The 22,147-nt window shown below is 47.2% G+C and overlaps 7 protein-coding genes across 7 annotated transcripts; 5 read left to right on the top strand and 2 right to left on the bottom strand.

Annotated features, from left to right (window-relative positions):
• Positions 1-780: 780 nt before the first annotated feature.
• On the top strand, positions 781-2,094 carry AO090026000381 (terpene synthase family protein; the record flags this gene model as incomplete). The annotated part of the gene is made up of 4 exons (XM_001821793.1): positions 781-1,066; positions 1,131-1,156; positions 1,247-1,497; positions 1,557-2,094. The coding sequence occupies 4 exons, from the start codon at positions 781-783 to the stop codon at positions 2,092-2,094; spliced, it is 1,101 nt and encodes a 366-aa protein (XP_001821845.1).
• Positions 2,095-3,403: 1,309 nt separating this feature from the next.
• On the bottom strand, positions 3,404-4,576 carry AO090026000382 (uncharacterized protein; the record flags this gene model as incomplete). Its single annotated transcript, XM_001821794.1, has 1 exon — positions 3,404-4,576. The coding sequence occupies one exon, from the start codon at positions 4,574-4,576 to the stop codon at positions 3,404-3,406; it is 1,173 nt and encodes a 390-aa protein (XP_001821846.1).
• A 604-nt stretch (positions 4,577-5,180) lies between these two features.
• AO090026000383 (cytochrome P450) lies at positions 5,181-7,035 on the top strand (the record flags this gene model as incomplete). The annotated part of the gene is made up of 5 exons (XM_001821795.1): positions 5,181-5,415; positions 5,477-6,327; positions 6,444-6,554; positions 6,616-6,782; positions 6,864-7,035. The coding sequence occupies 5 exons, from the start codon at positions 5,181-5,183 to the stop codon at positions 7,033-7,035; spliced, it is 1,536 nt and encodes a 511-aa protein (XP_001821847.1).
• An 860-nt stretch (positions 7,036-7,895) lies between these two features.
• AO090026000384 (cytochrome P450) lies at positions 7,896-9,625 on the top strand (the record flags this gene model as incomplete). Its single annotated transcript, XM_023236087.1, has 3 exons — positions 7,896-8,148; positions 8,202-8,544; positions 8,578-9,625. 3 exons carry the CDS (start codon positions 7,896-7,898, stop codon positions 9,623-9,625), a joined length of 1,644 nt encoding a protein of 547 aa, XP_023091015.1.
• Positions 9,626-9,879: 254 nt separating this feature from the next.
• Positions 9,880-11,491, bottom strand: AO090026000385 (uncharacterized protein; the record flags this gene model as incomplete). Its single annotated transcript, XM_023236086.1, has 6 exons — positions 9,880-9,907; positions 9,992-10,495; positions 10,562-10,656; positions 10,726-11,050; positions 11,139-11,243; positions 11,337-11,491. 6 exons carry the CDS (start codon positions 11,489-11,491, stop codon positions 9,880-9,882), a joined length of 1,212 nt encoding a protein of 403 aa, XP_023091016.1.
• A 1,734-nt stretch (positions 11,492-13,225) lies between these two features.
• On the top strand, positions 13,226-14,479 carry AO090026000386 (2OG-Fe dioxygenase family protein; the record flags this gene model as incomplete). Its single annotated transcript, XM_001821798.3, has 1 exon — positions 13,226-14,479. One exon carries the CDS (start codon positions 13,226-13,228, stop codon positions 14,477-14,479), a length of 1,254 nt encoding a protein of 417 aa, XP_001821850.3.
• Positions 14,480-18,142: 3,663 nt separating this feature from the next.
• AO090026000388 (FAD-binding oxidoreductase) lies at positions 18,143-19,486 on the top strand (the record flags this gene model as incomplete). The annotated part of the gene is made up of 2 exons (XM_023236085.1): positions 18,143-18,484; positions 18,551-19,486. 2 exons carry the CDS (start codon positions 18,143-18,145, stop codon positions 19,484-19,486), a joined length of 1,278 nt encoding a protein of 425 aa, XP_023091017.1.
• Between the last annotated feature and the right edge of the window lie 2,661 nt (positions 19,487-22,147).

Genomic DNA, 22,147 nt, shown 5'->3' with positions numbered 1-22,147 from the left:
TCTAACAGGTCAATAGAATTTTGGTTTATTGATTGATCTTACGTAGGAAGTACTAGAACTCAGAGAGGAGGTAGAGACGATTCTGTTTTGCTAGCTATGGAAAAACACAACCAGTCATTGTCTTGCGTGTCACATTTGACACTGACGTAACCAATAATCAAGTTATGACTTCAATTACTGGCAATTTCTTTTTCTTTTTCATTTTTCTTCTTTCTTTTTTTTGTCATATTTTCAAGACCCCCCAGGCTTGGAATGAGAAGTTAGGTTCCAGTAACACCGTACAGCGATTTTCATTCGTGTACGGATCTGGTAATGACCTTACAAGATTGTAATACATACACCACTAGTACAGTAGGGTTGCAAAATACATAGAGAGTATCTGACCCGCATACGATATCTACTTACTCCATAGTAAACTCTCATCCCATCAATAATCCATAGATCACTTCAAATGGATATGTACTGTTCAGCTACGCCACGCCAGAACTGAAAATTGATGGCGATCAGCTGAGATACAGGGGGTTAAATGGTACCTCGCGCTAATCTTAGTCTTTTTTCCGCTGGATTCTGCTGTCCATTTTCCATAGAAGGAAAGGCTCTCCTACCTCCTACATGTCACTCACAGCTATGCTCGCCCATGACAAGTGAGCTTCAGCTATTTAAATCTGACTCTGGTTATTATTTCCCTTCTTTACCTGCCTACTGTTATCAACCTTTTGAGCAATTTGAGCTGTTCGCAATTTTCGATCAAGATAAACCAGCCCCCAGGTGCTACGCAACATGGAAGGACTCAGAAGACATTCGGTTATGCTGGATTGCAAGCTCTGGAAGGATGACCCCATCTACTTCTTCAAAACACTTCCACCCTATATCAGCAAGTACGCTCAACGCGCAGATGATGCCTCCATCCAAGCCCAAATTGATGTGTTTGGCAAAGACGATGTCGGCGCCATGCCGGGAGCCTTGGGGCCTAGGGGCAACTTTGCTGCAGTCACCTTCGCAGAAAGTTTCCCAGACCGAGTTGCCATGCTGGCCTATCTCAATGAAGTGTTGAGTTTCTATGAGTGTAGGAGAACTTTTCCTTGAATATGGCACTATAGAGATTTGCTGATGAGATGTACTCTATGAAGGCTTCGAAAAGCAATTGACGGAAATGGTAAGTATACTACCTCTCCCTGTTCTATTTTCCCTTGGTTGATTTGCTCTCCCTTCTGCTTCTTTCTGGTCTCTAACACTCTGCTTGTAGTTGGACGCTACACTTTACGCGAACCCTGTCCCTAAAGACCCCAAGTATGACAACCCAGTTTGGCAAGCAAACTACAAGAATACGATGACCAAATGGCCCAAGATCCTGGAAAACCTGGACCCTAAGCTGGGACCTAAGTGTGTGAAGTCCTTGGTTGCGCTGGTCGAGGGAACCGATATGGAACCCAAAATGGCCCACTACAAAACGATGAAAGAATACGCCCTCGATCGGACGAACTACATTGCCTGGCCGTAAGTCACACACTAATTCCTATTTCTCCTATTCTTATTTACTAATCGGTTTAATACAGAGTGGCGTGTGACAATGCTGAATTCGGTTCACAGTTGGATCTGACACAGGACCAATTGGACTCTGTTCGGGACATCTTCCTGCCCCTTTGGACTCATTCATGCTATGTCTACGACTACTACCACTATGACAAAGAGGCTGAGATACACTCCACCTACGGCAAAGGCCGCAGCATGATCAACTCCATCCCTCTTCTGAACAGGCTGAAAGGCTTGTCAGTTGAAGAGGCCAAAGCCTGGCTCAAGCAAAGGTGCTTTGAGTTGGAAAAGGAATACCTTCAGCGCAAGGAGGATTATTTCTCTGAGAACCCTGTTGAAGCCGTTCCCGTTGACTTACGCCGCTGGTTCTTGTCTCAAGAGGATCTCGCCACCGGGTTCGCAATCTGGTGCGCGACAACGTACCATAACCACCCACCATTTGGAGAGGGATATGCCGCTCCGTATGAGAAGCGCCGCAAGGAAGGGGCACTCTGGTTTGAGAAGGTCACCGAGTCCGATCAACTCATGACCGGTGGATTTGAAGTTCGGTACGCAAACTGAACGCGGGCGGAATTTACCAGTTCAACTTGGGAAATCGGAAACGTCCATTATGGCCACTGAATGTCATCGCCATTTTCTGTATTTGACCCATTTCTAGTTGTCATAGCTTGTTCCTATCTCAGTGATATCACTATGTCTGCATTCTACGCTCGTTTTAGTTAGGTAGTCCAAGCAATTCATATTCAATTTTCCGCTCCTTACCGCACACGCCATGCCATTTTGACCATACGAGAAATGAAGCAGTAGGCCACCGAGTAGACTGAGTATTTCCATGATTAGGGAAATTTTCGATCAACCCCGGCGACGTGTAGTGCCTTTGACTTGACTGTGACCGAACTTACGCGTCAATGAGAGTAATTCAAAAACACTGTTTGTGATTTGCTACTTAATTACGCAAAATGATGCTTCCGAAGGGGCCTTGTACGAGACATGGTGAACTTGATCTGCGAAATTAGGTTTAGTTTAACGAGTTATTCGATTTGTTATACTTTCATGATATCCACAAAAATATCGCTTCTAAGCGGGATGTCTTGAAAAAAATCATTCAGCTGCGCCTCTTGACTATCACCTCTGCCGACCTGACCATTGAACCATGATCGACTTAAATTCCTCGACACGGGAAAGAATTATAGGCTACGAGCCGACAGTTGCTTCGTCAAAAGCTACTAGTTATGCACAGATAAGGGTGGGCCAACAGTCCACCACGCATCTAGATCGTTAATACGGTGCACGGGCCACTCCGTACCGTCTACCTGCAGTGATATGTCAAATACTGTATACAAATGTGCCGCGATCGGCACGGCATTCAACTCGCCAATGATCTAATCAACTTAGTTTAACTCGAGGGAAAACATTTCCGGGACCCACCCGTCATGCAATATGGAAAGAGAGATAGCATACATCTTTTTAGACCTCCCGGAAGCTTTCTTGGTTGTACACGAGCCGTGCTGAGTTCAATAATACAGTCAGTCTGGTGCGTAATTGCGTTTGCGAGGTTCAGCTCTCATCTTTCAGGTCTGATCTTCGAGTTTGTCGATCACAAAAGCCACCGGTTACTTGTATTGTATGATACGCAGCGAAGATCCATGGTTGCTGACTCGGCTGACCGGACATGCCGATGAGGTTCGAGGTAAACAGAAGCGAGCTACATGGGAGAAGCTTCTCCGGCTGAGATTGAAGTCCAGACTTAACCAGATAATACTTCTAATTGGAGAAAAATAACGTGATAAATCTATTGGCGCATACAAACAATGATAGAGCAAGGATGAGGGCACAGGAAAAGGTCTACATCGGCAAACCTATCTACCCGCTAAGCCAGAGGAGCTAACGCGACAGCTTCGCTGGCGTTCGCTTGCCCAATGCTTTCAAGCACACGGGTCTTACCATTCTGGGGATCATCACCGAAAGCCTGTTCGTGTTTCCGTTTGTCGCTGCTGAGACGGCTCGGGCTAGCCCAGAGCTTGAAGTCAATTACGCCGATGCTGGTTGCCTGCTCGTAAAAGTGACGGAACTTCAGATCGGCCTCACTCTGGCCCGCCTGCTCGTAGACTTCTTGCATGCGGAACCGCGGATCGCACAGATGCCAGATGACATAGCCATGGACGAAGGCACGAACGGTAGCCTCGACTTTGGGATCTTTGCCTTTGAAGACAGTCACCAATTGCTCGCAATAGAGGATCGTATCGCGGGTCAATTCCTCAAAGGCAATCTCCCAGCTAACTCCGTTGCAGTGGGCTAAGTTGCTGACCAAGTTGATCTGATCCCTTGGACTGTCGTATTCTTTGTAGAACGAGATCAGATCGTTACAGAGTGTAAGCTGCGGTTCGATTTGTGCGATTGCGGTGACGATCTCTTCAAAGACAGTCCCTTCATCAAACTCCGAGCGGGGGAAGAGAGTAGCGCTAGAGATGCCGCCGAGGCCATTTAGACGCCGAAGAAAGTGTGGAAAGTAGCTCGACCCAGGGAAGCCGCCGAAGTTGTTCTGCTCGATCCAGCAGCCCTGGAAGAAGTCCAATGTGCTTCTAAAGATCGTGATGGCACAGAACCCGTCGTAATAACGTAGGAAGTTTGTCAGATGCGCATTCATGCGCTGCCAAAACAGATGTTTCTGAGGCCTTCCCTTGATCAAATCTTCGCAAAAGGTTTTCATCTCTGTGGTGGGAGTGTCGCTCGAGTCATCCAGCATGATGATATAGGCAAAGTAGATAGACACGCCTACCATGACATCAAGTGGACACTTGACCCAGCAATAGACCGTAACGAGTGTGCTAGTTCGCATGACAGCCTGCAGCCTTTTGGGACTGACCGTTACCGCAGCCTTTTCGATCGGTTGGTCGAAATGTTTTGCTGTGTGCTGGTAGACATATCGTAGACTTTCCACACGCTGCTCATGGCTGAAATTGTCGTCCTGGTACTCTATGGTGTCCAGAAACTTGGCCAGAGCGGCAATGTACTCCTTGAGGGGGAATTGTTTTCCGGGCATTGTGCTGGAGATCTGGAAAGAGACTGTGCAAAAGAGAGATATGGAATTGAAGATTGTTTGAGTTCAAGTTGCGTGGTTACATCCACTCCCAAGGTATATTCTGTAGGGTTATATAGCCATGACCCAGGCAAGTAGCTGATATCCTTACACGTCGTGTGGGAACTGATTTACCCTCTGGTATGGTCAGCTGGTCATGGCAATTCGCAAAATTACCATTCTTCTAAGCTCTACTATGATACGGTCATTTAGAGTTGTAATGGCATGTAGTCGATATAGCCAGCCATCCGAGCAGCTCCGCAGCTGAACCCGGGTCTTGTGGCGATACATCCATTGTATCCACAGCTGGAAATAGTGTCTTTGGTGGTGGAGCAATGTTTGACGCAATGCGAGCCTTCTTATACCTAGACATGGTGATTCGTGGTCAATGCAGTTTAGCCCCTTGCGACTATTGAAAAGGTTCATATTTTTTGCCTGACTCGCCATCAATGCAACTTTAACTCTCGAGTTGCCCCTGCTTGACAATCAGCAACCTCGGCAGATTGGTTCTTCGCGCTCTTTGCTACCCTCTCCAAGCACACTGTATCAATCTGAAGAGAACAGTGTCATGCTGGACACCATTTCAGAAAGCAGGCCCAATGGCCTGGCAACCCTTGGGGTTGTCGTTGCTACCTTTGCGACCTATCTTGCCTTGAAAGCCCTTTACAACCTTTACCTACATCCTTTGCGAAAATTCCCGGGGCCGAAGCTAGCAGCGATTGGTCCTTATTATGAGTTCTATTACGATGTCATGAAGGACGGAATGTTTCTATGGGAAATGGAGAGGATGCACCAAGTGTACGGTACGTGGTGAGACCAACCTCTTTGCAGATTCGTCACCTAATAATGCTGTCCTCCGACAAGGTCCTATTGTTCGAGTAAATGCCAATGAGATTCATATTCGCGATCCACACTACTACAGCACCGTGTATGCTGGCAACCACCGAAGCACAGACAAATATCACGATGCAGTGGCTGCGTTTTCAGTCCCGCAAGCCAGTCTCGCTACCATACACCACAAAGTCCACCGGTTACGGCGTTCAATCCTGAACCCTTACTTCTCAAAGGCTGCCGTTACTCGGTTGGAATCCGCTATCAATGAGCGGATCGAGCGGATGTGTTCGCGGTTAGAGGAGACCATGCATTATGGACAGGTTGTTGATTTAGACGCTGGATTTGCCGCCCTCACCGCGGACATCGTGACCACGTATTTCTATGGACAGAACTTTGACTATCTTGGGAATGAAGGTTTCAAGTTCCAAGTGAGAGATGCCATTTTAGGACTGATTCAATTCTATCATTTCACTAGATTCTTTCCGTGGATCGCAAATACCATCAAGAAGTTGCCGATTCCGATCATGCGATTGATCCATCCAGGGGCGGCGTATCTTGTCTCTTCTCAGGAAGAGATTAAAGACAGCATCCGTGCGTCTCTGGATAAGGGGAATAAAGCAGATGCCAAGTCTGTGATCGTGCAAGCACTTGAAGACCCGACCATTCCGCCCCAGGAGAGGACACTTGACCGTCTGGGAGACGAAGGTACGACGATCATTTTTGCAGGCACGGAAACAACGGCAAGAGCTCTCAGTGTTGGCATGTTTCATATCTTGAACAACAAGACCATCCTGAAGAAGCTGCGTGAGGAGTTAGACACTTTGCCAGGTGTGTCGAGCGGTGTATACTCCCATGTTCAACTCGAATGTCTCCCTTATCTAGTAAGTTGTATATTCCCATTCTTGTTGCATCCTCTCGTTTCCTTCTCGTTCCCTTGGAAAAACGGAAGGATAACCGTGAGGCATGAATGCAACTACGGGCCTAACAGTGTTGGCAGACCGGAGCGGTTCAAGAGAGTCTTCGGCTTTCCCATGGCCCAGCAATCCGACTCCCCAGAGTTGCAAATGACAAGGCCTTAAAGTACGGTGACTATATAATCCCGCCGGGTGTAAGTTCTCTGCATTTCATGTTATTCGACTACGGGCTTCTTCTAACCGGTGCACACACAGACTCCCGTTAGTCTCTGTACTGTCCTTGTCCACCAGGACCCGTGTATCTTTCCAGACCCCCATCGCTTTGACCCTGAGCGCTGGGTCAAGGCGTCTAAGGAGGGTGTCAACCTTGATAAGTTTATCGCCGCTTTTACGAAGGGCACTAGACAGTGTCTCGGAATCAAGTAGGATCCCATCCATCGTATCCCCTTTGTCAATTCGGGGTTTACGCCAAGGACAAGTACTAACTAAAATTGTCTTTCTAGTTTGGCATACGCGGAGATTTACCTGACCTTTGCCAAGCTCATTCGCACCTTCAACATGGAGATATATGACACTACGGTAGATGATCTCACGGTGCATCATATCCGACTGACGGGAGCACCGAAGCAAGGGACCGGCGAGGTGAAGGTGAAAGTTACGGAAAAGATCCTGTAAGATTTTCCCGGGTGTCGGATTGAGTACTGTATGGGGGAATGAATTGAACATTACACCATCATCTACTAGTAGTAGTACGGAGTAGTAGTGGAAAGTATAAATCTCCGGGAGAGACTTGAAGTCTCGAACTGCATGTCGAACTGTGTCGATCATTCTGGTAGGATGTAATTTATGTCTACACTAGCACGGGTTGAAACAAGCTATTTTTGTTCTACCAAAGCATAAATAAATGCTTCCAAATACTCGCAATTAAGTTTAAACCTAAAGTTCGTTACGCGAAGGTTTGGCTCCAGACGGCATTCCCGATTATCCATCGACCTAGACCTATGTCCCAACACTAGTATTATTCCCCTGACCCACTATACCACGTAGCAAAACTAATATAGCTCTTGCGTGATGTTCACGATCGCCAGAGTTAGCCAGCCACCATATGCATTGATCTTGTAGCCGAAGGCAGCTGAAAGAGATGGCTAATCATTTGCAATCTGGACCTTCTCTATGGAAAGATCGACGAGACATGTCGTATACAATACAGCTCTTGAGTCAGTGTTTGATCACCCATAGTTTGCCATTCATTGTGTATGACTTACGAAAAAATAAAATTACTCGACTGATTCCATGTATTGAGACGTGAGGCATTTCCGTAATGTTCTGCCTCATTTGTACTGGCTGTTCTTTTCGTAGATTGTTGGATTACAGAATACCAAGTGTTGAAAACCTAGCTTCTCCCGTATCTATTTACAGAAAGGGGGTATTGTAATTATCAATTCGCTGTCATGATAATAAAAATAAATATCGAATCAGTTGTACTTCCACTGCTAGTCGCTCACTAACCTCAACAACATTCTACCACCACCAGTATGGACTTTGGTGGTATCCTCCTGCACCTGGAGGCCAGATCCATGGCGACAGTCCTCATCGCAGGACTTTTGGTGTATTGGGTCGGCTCTGCCATTTTCCTCGCAGTCGTACACCCTCTGGCTAAGTTTCCCGGTCCAAAACTCGCAGCTGCCTCTGACTGGTGGTTGGTTTACCATGAGTGGTTCTTGGGGAAGTCTCTGACGGATATTTTGTTTGACTTGCATCAAAATTATGGTACGATAAATGTTCCGTGTAGCTTATGATGCTACTTCTGTCCTCCCCTTCTAATGAATAATCAGACTAAGATGGGGGATTACAGGACCTGTGGTTAGATATGGACCGTATCGCGTATGTTGTACAATCCTTGACATGGGAGTCAGCATTAGAGGCTAATTCACTTGTAAAGCTGCATTTTTCCTCAATGCAGGCTTACTCGGATATCTACAACGTGAAATCCAAATGGGACAAGGACCCTGAAGTATACAAAGCGATAGTGGATACATCCTCCGCGTTCGGGCTAAGAAACTACCATGAAGCCAAAGAACGACGGGATCTGATCTGGCCGTTCTACTCGCGACAAAGCGTTCAAAGAATGCAGAAGGCCATCAATCGACAGATAGGCTATAGAGAACTATTTAGGACAAGAACGTACTAAGTGACCTGATCAATCATCCAGATAAGTTTCTTGGTAGACCAGCTTGACAAACAGAACCAGGAAGGGAAGTTGTCGAACATGTCGATGGCTTTCCGCTGTTTAGCCCAAGACATAATGGCGGATATATGCCTGGGGAAATCCTTTGGTACTCTTGAAGAGAGAGATTTTGGGTCGCCATTAATCCACGCCTTAGATGAGGGTCTCGAAAGTTACGTCCTTATGAAAAGTTTCCCAACACTGAGAAACATCCTCTACTCCATCTCTGCAATGGTTACTCTTCCAGGAGAAGCTGAATTTGCCACTTACGGAACGATCGTGGCAGACCATGTTACTCGAGGGATTCAGCAACCTGATACTATTCCGCCTAACACTATGCTAGGCTTCCTGGTACCAACATCGTCAAACACCGCAAAGGAGGCGCCACAGCCGAAGCTGAGTCAAGGCCATATGACTGAGGAGCTTCAGACGTTTGTTATTGGAGCCGGCGAAACAGTAGCCAGCGCGATGGTCCAAGGTCTAAGCGGCATCCTACAGAGCCCTGACCTCTACAAAAACGTGTACGAGGAAATTGTCCAAGTTTGGCCGGAAACGGATGGACCGGTTCCCCCAATCGAAGTGCTAGAAAAATTACCGCTGTTGACGGCCGTGATCAAAGAGGCTCTTCGACTAACGCATGGTGTTGTGACGCCTCTGGCCCGGGTCATTTCGGCTGGTGGTGCTTGCATTGATGGGCATCATGTCCCTGGTGGGACAAGCGTTGGAACATCGCATGTTTTCATCCACATGTCATCGGACTATTACGATGCACCTGACGAGTTTCGGCCCGAACGATGGTTAGGAAGTTCCTCAGATAAACACCTGGTTGCCTTCTCCAAGGGCCCTCGCGGGTGCATGGGGATCAACCTGGCCTGGTGTCAACTCTATCTTGTCTTGGCCACTCTGGTCAGGACTGTCCAGATGGAATACCCTGCGGATCTAAATGACATCAAGATCAAGTGGAAAGACTGTTTTCAGCCGCTGTACTACGGAAGACCACTCCAGGTACGATGTACTCGTGCGGAGGGGCATTCCTAAACACAAACCCGGCCATATCGCTTTGATTCGATGGCTGCTTAGCAGAATCGCTATTGCCATGATTGAGATAGCGATACACCGCATAAAGAATGGCTTTTTTCAGGTTGTACCTTCATAGTCTTTAGGCACGGCCGTAGTAGAAAAGCCCACGCCAAAATGCCTCATCTGGAGGTATAGTGACTAGCTCTCTATGCAGGCAAGTTAAAGTTGAGCAGCTTAAAACTGTCGCGAACTACAAAATTCGCTTCCTATGTTCATCCAAACAAGAATACCGAAATTGTGCTATACAACAACCAAACCAATGTATTCACACTTCCTTGTAGCCTTGTAGCCATTCTATGCACATCTACTCATTTTTTAGCATACATTTGATGCCAAGTATGGTCCCTATTCTCCACCAGCAGCTGTCTCACGGCATCTCGAGGTGGTATCGGGACTCTACCCAAAATCTCCGCCATCAAACCATCCATTGTCCGAAGCTCTCCGCTAGCAGCAGACTCCCAGAGCGAAACCAGTGTCTCGAAAAACGCCCTCGACTTTCCCCCTCTATCATTGCGCGGACCTGCGTCCACAAATTCATCCGGTGAGACATAACGGAGCTCGACCCGACGGCCCGTCGTTTCATTAATCACGCTTACTAGCTCCTTAGCCGTGATCGTTTCCCCAGCTGTAAGGAGAACGATCCTGTTCTCGAATCCACCCTGGATCATGAGGCGGGCTGTACATACAGCAAGCTCCACCCGGCTCGTGAAGGCTATCTCCCCATCTCTCGGTAGAGTAAGAAGGGTGGTCTCTGGGTACCAGTTGAGAAAGAGTGGGAAGCCTTCAACGTAGATGCCCTCACGGATGCAGGTAAACGTAAGTCCGGATCTGACGGAAAGTAAGCAGGTGATCAACGCGTTGGCATGTCTGGCGATGCAGTGATTGCGGTCTTACTCCTTGAGCATCTTCTCAGTGGCTAAGTGGGCCCGTTGGACTGAGACTTCGGAGTCGTTTGTGAGCCCTCCGAATGGGAGGGAGGTGTACCAAACCTGTGTGCAGTTAATTAGTCAAAGCAAGGTAACTAATCAGAACAACCGAAGAATGGCAGGACAACATACATGCTTCACATTGGCTTTTCTGGCGGCTTCCACAACATTCCGGTGCTGTCTCTTGACCTTTTCGACGTCGATTACGTTTGCATTCGTGCTAATGAAAAGCAAATTCTCCACGTCGTGTAGGGCTCTGTTGAGCGTGGTAGGATTCTCATAATCCAAGTGACGAAAATTGACTCCTCGGCTCTCGAATCTTGATCTATTTTCAGGGCTTGAAGATGAGGCGGCGAAATCAGAAAAGGGAATTTGGGCAATGAAGTATTCCAGAATATGACCACCGAGACCACCTGTTGCCCCTGTTATGAGGTATCTCATTGTCACGGGAGGGGAACTGATAAGGTTGTATCGAAGAGAGTAAGAGTACAGTATCCAGTTATCTGGATAGATAGTATTATAGTAATTATAGATATCTTATGTACACATATATATATGGCAAGGCGGGCAAAATAGGTGCTTCTACTGATACTCCCACCACTATAGCAATAACTAGTGCTATCGCTTGAAACACTAGGGCTTCTTTCATACTGAATAATGCTATGCAGTAATTAACTAACTACTATCTATATTAAGTGACAGATTAGCGGCAAGTCCAGTAGAGCAGCCGAAGTAAAACATACAATAATATTCTGTGAGACGACCTGCACCTCAAAATTTGCGTCTTGTGACCTGTACCTACTAGCTGTGCAGCTGAAAGTAGCGGTGTAGCTGCAAGTCGAGCTGAAAGAATAGGAGGAGAGCTGAAAGTCAAGCTGGAAGTAGAGTTCAAAGTCATGGTGGAGTTGAATCAGGGTGTTGATCTCGCTCTTTGGATCATCATGTTTGGTATTTACATACTGTATAGTGGTGGTATTGCTGTTGGGAAATTGCATACATCACAGTAGGTGGGGCGCAGTACTTGATGATGACATTTCGGTACCAAATACGCCGATAACCTTAAGAACCACGCTGTGTCTTGTTCGTAACTACTCGTACATGTCAGATTCAACTTATTCTGTATTTTATGGAAATCAATCATTTTTTGCAAATTGGAGTTCCTAGCAGTGTAAAGCTACCACTACTAGCTTGATGACAATCACTTCTGTAACCGAAGACATACTAATAAGAAGGGACTGGTAACGTACTCTGCCATGCATCCTGACAACAGCACCAATTGGACCTCCAAGTGCTCTCTCGCTTCCTTCAGAATCAGCTCGTACCTACATTCGTGAAGATGACACCCAAACCCTTGACGCTCGTCAACGGATACCATGATCTAGATAACACTCAGATATCTTCGCCGCTATCCTCCATGCACGATGTCTGGAGAACGATACTGTCGCGATTCAAACAAAACACCAATGCCATCAAGACTAGATTCGACAAATATAGGGCATTATGCAAGGAGCTGGGCTTGCAGAGGGATGAGTGGTCCGAGTCAATCTTCTTGGACGATTTGGAAAAGCTTCTCAAGCTAACCGCTAAGTTTGAAATGGCCTTGATGCCATCAAACGGCGTTGACAACCATGTCAACGGCGTCATCACCAAAATAAACGGGTTCAACAACGGGTTCGACACCCACATCAATGGCTTCGACACTCGCATCAACGGTTTCCACACCCATACCAACGGGTTCGACCGCGGGTTGGAACTCTGGCAGATTGAAGAACGGTACAGGGCCCTCGCACAGCTTCAATCCACCTTAGGATCATTCTTCGAGCGTGCTTGCCCGGGGTACGACCAGTCTAAGATTCCTTGGTTCTTCGATCCATCCTACTACCAGTGTCAGGGTGTGAATTACGACCGCTTTGCGTCGCCGGATGTGCGGGACCGCGAACAACAGCTACTCGAGACACTGCAGCTGGGCTCGAATCAGAACCCTAAGCTTCTGTTGATGTCCAGTGGCATGGCGTCATTTACTGTCATCCAGCAGTACGTCGTCCAGCAACTCAACTATGGCGATACCGTGGTAGTTTCCCCTTACATTTACTTCGAATCGTTTCAGCCAATGCGCTCCCAGAAATCCTTGACTGTGGTGAACGCGAAAGGCTTTGATCCAGAGAGCATAATTGAGGCCGCAGAGAGAAATAATGCCCGAGCTGTCTTTCTAGACCCAATGTGCAATACAGTGGGTTTGGACACCATTGACATACGCCGATTTGCCCACCTGGTGGCCAACAGAGGAGGCTGGGCAGATCGTCTGGTCATCGTTGATGGAACCTTAGTGTCTGGGGGAATGCAGTTATATGACTGGTTTGACGGGCCTCACTGCCCCAAGGTGCTTTACTACGAGAGTGCCCACAAATATATCCAGCTGGGTCTGGACCTTATCATGTGCGGATACGTTGTAATGCCGGAAGACCTGGTGCCCGCGATACAGTTGATTCGCCAGATTACAGGAACCGTCCTGTACTCTCGAAACGCCAGTCTCCTTCCGCCCATTGACAAGACCATTTTCAATTTTCGAATGTCTCGCTTGACGACGAATGCTGAGAAGCTGCACCGGTTACTAGATGCTGAGAGCAGAAACATGGCCGAGGTGACTTTTCCTCACCACTGGCGCGATTACAGATGGAGACACGGCGGGAATGTCGTCACAGTCCGCTTTCACGGAGAGGGACTAAATAAAAGGTCCAACTTGGAGCGCTGCTGTGACGACATTCTCCGCGCCGCGGAAGAAGAGGGGGTGCAGATGGTCAAGGGGGCCAGCCTGGGCTTCTCCACCACCCGGATCTTCGTGGCGGACGCATTTTTCGAGAACACAGATCCTTTCTTACGGATATCTGTCGGTGTGCAGTCAGAAGACATTGAGACCGTCGCCAGAGCCGTTCTTAGTGGAATCAAGAGGTACTGCATGTCGGCTGTGCCCGTTAATCTCGACGTGGGCCAGCGGCTCTACGATGCCAAATTTTATAAAGCAATGGCGAGCATGCTGGAGGTGAGGGCTAGGTACGCCAAAGACCGGGTTGTTTTCATGGAGGGCGAATGGTTGGTTCCAATCCTCAAAGCACTGGGCGCCAGGGAGGAGGATTTTGATGCTCTCCAGCAAGTCAGCCATCACCTGGGCAAGGATCCTACGGTAGACTACCGGACCATCAGGAACGGTCTGTTCTATTTCAACTTTGAGAACAAGACAATCCAACGGTTTCAAAAGCAACGCTTCACCCTCACCGTACAGGAGAACTACAAGCGTCACGACTCCGGATTACCCCGTGATTTCCCAGAAGTCCGGGGTGACCTTCAATACAACACTGTCCTGCAAGCCCTGATGGTGGCGAAGGCCTTCATAATGAACAAAGTCGACGTCGAACCTCGTGCCCACCTGGACTACTCTAGCCCGAATTTCCTCTGCAACGTATTTAATATCCGAACATTCACTGAGAAGAACATTCTCGGTGAGCCTACCCTTGAAGGCGTGCACGCCGATGGAGCGGATCATACAATGACTACTTTCCTGGGATGCACCAATATGAGGTCCGACAGTGGAATCACCTTCATCCATGACCAGAAGGAGATCACCGGGATCCCAGCCACTGAGGCACAGCCGAGCCTCATCAAGCATCGGTTCCAGCATCGTCACTTCCTAGACTCGCTCCTGTTTGCCGATAATGAGGCCAAGCACAGTCTCACTTCTGTCTTCCAGGAGGATGTGTCTAAGCGTGCAACGCGAGATATGCTGCTCTTCCTCACCCGCAAGCCTAAGTTGGCGGGTCATTCATCGGGAAGTGTGGATGCCATGGAACCTCACAAGACCCTTCCGATCAACGTTCCGTTGTGGCTATAGTCTCTCAAATTTATGTGCCAGTAGATCCTCAAATTGATATTGACCTATCTATAGAACTGATGTTCAATAAGGGCGTGCAAATCACCACTCAAAAGATTGTTATATTCGTCAAAGATGTCATGAGATACAAAGCACTTCTTATTCTAATATATGGAGTATATCGACCATCTTTTGTGTTACGTCACATCACAGAGAGGTATAGACGATAGAATAGTACATAAGCCAGTGTTCATAGAATTTACACCTTTCAATATATGCTAATGCTTTTATATGAGACGTCTCGATAATGGACGGTGCGTTATTGTGAATATATGGCTTAAACAGAGGAGATTGCAAGAGGGCCGTCAGTGGATTGAGCTCTGTCTGAATTTTCACAACGGCATCTGGACCGCAGATGGCAAACTTGTACCCATCATAAATATATTCAAGGAAGGGTAGTAAGTGGACTATGTTTCTCTGGGACTCTAAACTATTACAAATTTATCAGTGGATGTGATGTTGAAGCTGTGTTATAACTTGATATATCTACCGGTGTTCATGAACCAATATTTGACGGGGAACTGGGTCCTGTAGTCTGTCTAATATCAAACCAGCTTATTTTCCATCTTTCATCACGGCCTGGAAGCTTAAGTCTATGATAAAAGCCACGTTGTGAGAGGGCGTGGGACTGAGAGCTGAGGAGTAGAGTAAGGCTCCCTTCAAAATGGTAGGGCCAGCCGGTTTAGGAGCAAGATTACGAAAAGGAAGGGTTATTGTGAAGGGTATGACCGCAGTGGTCCAAGCAAGAGGTTTTATCTTTAGCGGGTGGCGGCGGGCATCGGCCAATGTGTAGTGAAGGTGATGTATAGAAACATTGAGCAAAGCTGACGAGAGGAGAGCTGAAGAGATGTGGGGAATAGAGTTTCCTCAGGATATGATTATGGAAACGCGTAAGTAATGCATACATAATATGGTCAACAAGACTGTCAACACTTGATGCAGATGTAGGCCAGGTCGTTAGGATTCCGGTTAAGAGTTTGTAACCCCTGTACGAGGATAAGACCAGAGTAGACATGACCTGAGTACGTGTAGGTAGGCGTGCAGTACAATTCGTGAGCACTAATAGGGTATATGAACATCTGTGGGTGGGTGACATTTGATGATCGGATTGTGTGCTCTGTTAAAAGTGTCCGTCATGACGATAAAGGATCCGAGTTGGCTAGACATGCAGAACTTGGCCTCGACGTTTGTGTCAGCACAGATAGTCTCTTTCTACAGAGGTGTTGAGCCAGTCCATAACAAGGTGAAGTAAAGAGATTTACCATGCTTGACTGCGGTTTTCAATTCCACCAAGATACGCGTCGCTAATCTCAAAGTACCACCACACTTGTAATACCGTCAGATATAAGGAAAGAGGCAAATGATTGTTCATCGAATTGAATAATTATGCTAGGCATGGTATGGGCAGATGGTCCGGCTTCCTCAAAGATGTCTATAAAGCGTTGATGATGCTCGGAAGACAAATCATAGTAAATAATTCCTGCGGGTAGGCGCCTGAAAGTCTACCTTTCCTGTTGTTACCAGCTTGAGAAGCTCTACTACTACTAATAAAAGAAAAGTAATGAAAAGCTAATATGAACAGATATAAGTCAGGGCCGCGAAGGAATGTCTTGACAGAAGTAGGAGTAAACCCAGATGGAGATGGGGAAGGGATAATTTTTACCAGTTTCAGGGACGTCGCGCAGGTAAATAGTCATTGATTCGGGCATGGATGATTGACTGTTTAACTAATCGCTTTGCCCAGTATCAGGCCCATACAGTATGGAGAGAGAAAGCAACAAAAGCCCAGGATAGCTATGTTGCTGCCAATAACTTCTTCAATCGAAAGTAAGCCCTAAGTTACGCATGGGAAATCTGGCATGTTCATTCAATGCCAAAAAGTTCGACCATAGCTCTTGCAGCCAAACTACAGCTCCCAGGGCTGTAACCAATTCAGCGTGTCTTGACCCCTTTGGCTTACCCTGAATGGCAGTCATAACTGTAAACGAGGGTTAGCGGGCGTGGCATCCATTCCAGGAATCAGCGCCGAATAACCGCGAGTATCGATATCGTTGACGAGAAATCGTGTCAACAAGAGTAGATAGCTCAGAGTGGACATATGGACCACGAATTTGATACTGTCAAAACAACCAAGAGCGTCCCTCCACGTAACCCATCCCTGGATGAGGCAATCAATGTCCTTCAGAATAAAAGGGTTGCACGGGAATTCCCTGACTCGGTCTCTTTAAGCTTATGCAGTACAGTAGACTAGAGAACTGTATGAGACTCGTACCGATGATACTAGAACAAAGTTTCATAGAGGACAAGGCATATGAGACGAGTAAACCGGCAACATATACAGCCCGAGTTATTTCACCTTACGTGGTTATTTGCAACATTGAGGTTTGTACTATATAACATAGATATGTAGATATCTAGGTCTTAGGGGATTTTAACTGGAGGGCCTGGAACACCAAGTAGAATTATTTTTACTCTTTCCACTCTGTGAGAAGTGCTAGGACTTCCTTCATACACGCTATTCGCACTCAGGGATAAGACATATTATTTAGCAATCAGCCAGTAGAAACCCGGTCAGTGAAGTCTCTGACAAATAAATGATGCTACAGGCTAAACCCTTAGCCATACGTTATTATGCTGGGGTGATGGATTGAAAACAGATTCTAATTGGTGCATCAATATGGTAAATCTTCAGGCTAGAAAAGTGGCTTGTCTCCGGTCCCTGAATACGAAGCTATACGACATTGCAGATCCCCCAAAATTCGGCCGCACCTCTTTTACAGGACCTGGGATAACTGACTTTTCAAGCTAAGAGTGACATTCCGGTTCTGATGCATGAACTAAATTGAGCTCGTGACTGAACCTGACACACATTGCATGTTTCATAGCCGAGGCATCGGAGTTTCTGGAGCAGTCTGTTGCTTGATTGTTGTAGAAGTTGGATGGACGCTTATGTATGATGATACGTACAGGGCCTAATTGCTATCCACATTCATAATTGTACCGTTCAGTGCGGGGAAGGAAGTAGAGCTAAATTCCAATCCTGGGTCGGTACTTGAAATGATCGGCAGGAGAGGTCCGTTCCATGTTTAGTCTTCGTAGAATCCACATGCAGCAATTATTCCGGATTCAAACTCGCTGCAAAGTTGATCTACCGTCGTCTAAATCGTTTTGGATAATGACCCGCCATCACAGGAAAACGGCCGACAGCCAGAGCGCTCGTTTCCATGTGAATCTGCTTTCGAGAGGGGCGAACGATAAATACTTGGCCGTTTCCTGCGGCTTTGCTGGCACCAATCTCGATTCCAAACCGAGCAAGTGCGAAGATGGTACTCAAATATGTACTCATTGCTTTGGCTGCTCTCCCAGGATGCCTGGCTGATGATATCGCGCAACTTAAATCGCGCCAGGATGCTCCTGCTTCGACAGCCTGCAGCAAACTAAAGGACAAATACCCTGATATCACCTACTCTAAACTCGACTTGAGGTATATCAATGCCAATACAGGTGAGGGGTCGCGTTGCTACTTCTAGCAGAAAACACTAAACTTACCTTTTCCCAGAATACTATACATCCAGTGCATGGCTGGGGCCAGCCTGTGTCTTCGAGCCCTCAAATAGCACCCAGATGGGTGATGCTGTGAAGATACTCAAGGAAGCTAATTCCCCCTTCGCAATCAGGGGTGGTGGACATATGCCAATCGCTAACGCAGCGAACATCAATTCGTCCGGCGTTTTGCTTTCCAGCTTCGGTCTGACCCAGCTCAGTCTTTCTGATGACCAGTCTACGGTCAATGTCGGCCCAGGAAACCGATGGTCCAATATCTATGACTATCTTGAACCGAATGGGCTGACAGTCGTTGGGGGCCGACTCGGTCACGTCGGCGTTCCTGGATACATCCTCGGTGGTGGTGTCTCCTATTTCAGCAATGAGTTTGGTTGGGCTTCCGCAAATGTTGCCAGCGTCACGGTACGTTTCGCGGCCTATGGTATCCTTCAATGTTCTCCCGCACTTTCGCTAATCCATAAAATTTAGGTTGTCCTGGCAGATGGAGCAGTTGTCCAAGTAACCCCAGAGAATGAGTACTCGGATTTATTCTGGGCATTAAGGGGAGGTTCCAATTCATTTGCCCTTGTGACAAATTTCGAACTGAAAACAATCAAAGCTCCAAAGGTAATGATTGGTATGGTATCGTATGGATCCGACGTCGCCGAGAAGTTTATCGACGCTATACATTCCTTTACTGTGGATGGTTCGAAAGACCCTAAGGCGGCTACCATTCCCATGGCGGAATATATCCCGGCCTTAGGCGCAGCTAGCTATAGCGCCATTCTCTTCTATAATGGCGAAAATGAGAGCCCTGCCGCGTTAGAGAGCTTCCTAGGTTCCGATTTGAAAGCCACCACCAGTACCTTTTCCAGTCGTTCTATGAGTGACTGGTCTAAGGAGCTTGATCCAGCCCTATCGCTCCTCAAGGGCAGTAAGCAGCGCTTCTATGTGTTGAATATTCACGCCTCCAACAAGCAGGCAATCTCTATTGTTCACGACACTTTCATGGAAGTGGCACGAGAGGACTTGCCAGTGGGGGTACTGGTCGCAGCTTTAGCATTCCCAGCAGTTACCGAGAAGTTTATCACTGCGTCTACTGTCAACGGCGGAGACCCTCAGAGCTTGGATGTCAATGGCGCGCCATACATCTGGGTGGAAGAGAGCATCACTTCTGCAGCGATCGTCAGCGACAACGATGTCGACGCATTCTATGAAAAGGTTAATGGTCAAATTGTCAAGAACCTTCAGGCCGCGGGGATCGAAATGGCCAAATTTATCTACCTGAACGATGCAAATCCCTCTCAGGATGTATTCAGCACATTTCCCCCTGAGAACCTTGAGAGACTCAGGAGCATCCGGTCTAAATATGACCCGGACAGAGTATTTACCGATCTGATGCCAGGAGGATTCAAGGTCGCGTGATATTGAACGTTGGACAGTTAAAAAAAAAAAAAAAAAAAAAAAAAAAAAAAAAAAGTAATAGTAGTGAGGGATCTGTGTAAATGGTGTGACTAGCTTAAAGGGTTCCCCGGACGGGTTGTGGTTGGCGTTTGGACGAGTCCCAAGTGAGACTGATCATCAATGAATTGTAATTGGAGTTAAATATCAATTCCACACATGTGCAACGTTAGCATGTAGTACGTACATCGTAGAGAAGTTCCCAGAAAGAGAAAGGAATTGGAGGATTCAAGGGGTCTCATGATCGAAGCAGCTATGCCTCATCTGGACTGCAGTGTGACCATCCCATTGTGGGCCACCAAAACATGTGCCCGCGACATGCAGGAATTTAAATGAAACATAACCACCTCCCATAAATTCTCTTCTTCCTCCTTCCTCCATCGGGCGGAAATGTGAAAGATCAACACATCCAACACATTGACTATTCAACGGATAAAAGCGATATATTAATCCAGAACGACAAGAAAGAATCCAGTCTCTTGACCCACGCGTTTGAGACATGGCACATGCATACACGGACTCGACCATGTGCATCAACGTGTGCGAGAGACGCCAAAAATGCATAAGAACACCAGGTATATCAAAAGAAGGCCTGTCCCCATTCAACGCACTATCGATACAGCGCCTGAAGATGAAGAGGGGAAAACAAATTAAATAAATCAAATTCTCCAGACATGCCCGCCTTGGAAAAACAATAGAAGAGAAATCAAATCCATAATCCCGTTCCTGAGCCAAACGTGTCCATTGCAGTCGACTCTGGCCGGTTGTATCAAGTCATGAATTACGTGTCTGGCCATGCTGCCGCTGTTCATCCCCGCTGGAGTAGTGGCCTGCTGTGTCCGTTGGAGATGTTGCCGATGATGCGGATTCTATAGGTATCAGGAAGATTTAGCGATATTAATTCCGCTAACAGACCTGCTCATGGGATAACGACTTACCTGTCGACTGGTATCCGCCGTCGCTCTGCGCTCCATTGCTCCTGGGGCCGCTTCCATCCATGATCACGGACTTTCGTGCTTTCAAGCGTTCTTCGGTCGCACGGATTTTCGCCTGAAGTTCTTCCAGTTCTCGGTTTTGGATGATCATTTGAAATTTCCTGATGATAACGTTCCGCGATTAGCTTCCCAAGTTGTCTTTATCTCGGCGTAGTTCGGGGGTGAAAGGAGGGGTTCGCAACGGTTACAAGACATACCTCTCATCCACAGTCTGCTCAAGGTGGTGGACATCCGAGTCCAGCGCAAAGAGACTATCTAGCGTGCTTGAGAAAGCTTGTGCCATGGTCCTGCCGTGTATCAGTCAACCTCAACGTTCAGGTATCTCTCATGGAGAGCAAATGGGGGGTACGAACGACTGAGGACGACCATTTGGTTTCCAGCCCTGATCGGCGTCTGACATTTTATCTTTTTACTCGAGTGTGTGGAGGCGAAGAGGTACGATATGGCAGAGCAGCCGCTCAAGGAAGAAGGAAGGCAAGGAGTTGCTCGTTCGCTGTGTTGGGGGGTAGAAAAAGGAGTGTTCCCAAGCGCGCGCGTGCGTCAATGAAAACTGGTGGGTATAAGGCAAGGTTGATGTGGAACTTGAGGTACAATCCCAAAAGAATCAGAAGAGTCAAATCGCGGATGATTAAGGTATTAGGGTCAAAGGTATATATGATGGTGAGAAGATCAGAACCAGCTGAGCGCAATGTATGGGAAAATGTAGGGGGTTTTGATCGATCGCAGGACTGAGGAGGCCGAAGATCGAAACTTGTCGCACTAATGAATGGGTAAGGGCCAAAAGGGACCACTTTTAGTGGGTAGTTATCAAAGCCCGGACGGGGGTGATAGGGGCAATGCACGCTCGGGGGAAGATCAGTCGGCCCAAAGAGAAGTGTAAGTAGTATTCGTTTGGGGAGGGGGAAGGGATCTAAGAGTCTATCCACGGGCACCACGATGACGAGTCAGCCGTGCATACGAGAAGCCTCCCTGTCGTTTTGTCACCGTAAGAGAAGTGATATTCGAGGACAGAAGACACGCAAAACTCGAAGAAAAAAAGGGTTGTGAGAGTTATACTAGCGACTCAACTAATAAAATGAACAGGTTTAGGTAAGGCCAATTAGTCGGGTCAATACTCAATAGTCACAGGGCTCTCCACCAGACTCCATCGTAATTGAAAAGTCATGAAAATCTAATTAAAATCCAGTAATAATACCAGCATTTAAGATCCAATCAATCCTACCCTCAATCACAATCAAAGGGTTGCCCGACTAGCGGAACGTTTGCAATTAAAGTCTTACACCGAGCAAGGAGCCAAAGGTGCTAAAAAGTCAATGACGCAGATACTTCGTGAACTCTAACACATCATTCAAATGCCAAGGCACGTTATAGTCCTCATGTCAATATGTAGTAGCGTTGTGGTTGTGCAGAGTGTATGGAAAGTACAAGTATGTAAGAATGTAAGGACTCCGAATGGACGATGACGCTGCTAATCGGGGGAAGACCTCCTGAATCCATGGAGGCTGAAGAATCATGAGTGTCCGCCCACCAGTAAGAAAAAGCCAGAAAGGGGCTAATGTTGATTATTTTTTATATTTGGCCTTGCCCCTGACAGCGTGGGGTTCGTGGTCGGTAGTAATGTATTGTATTG

This window comes from Aspergillus oryzae, chromosome 3 (assembly GCF_000184455.2).
Source record: "Aspergillus oryzae RIB40 DNA, chromosome 3".
NCBI classification, from domain to species: Eukaryota; Fungi; Ascomycota; class Eurotiomycetes; order Eurotiales; family Aspergillaceae; genus Aspergillus; species Aspergillus oryzae.
The sequence above is the reverse complement of the archived record's forward strand: the minus strand, read 5'-3'. Positions and strand labels throughout refer to the sequence as shown.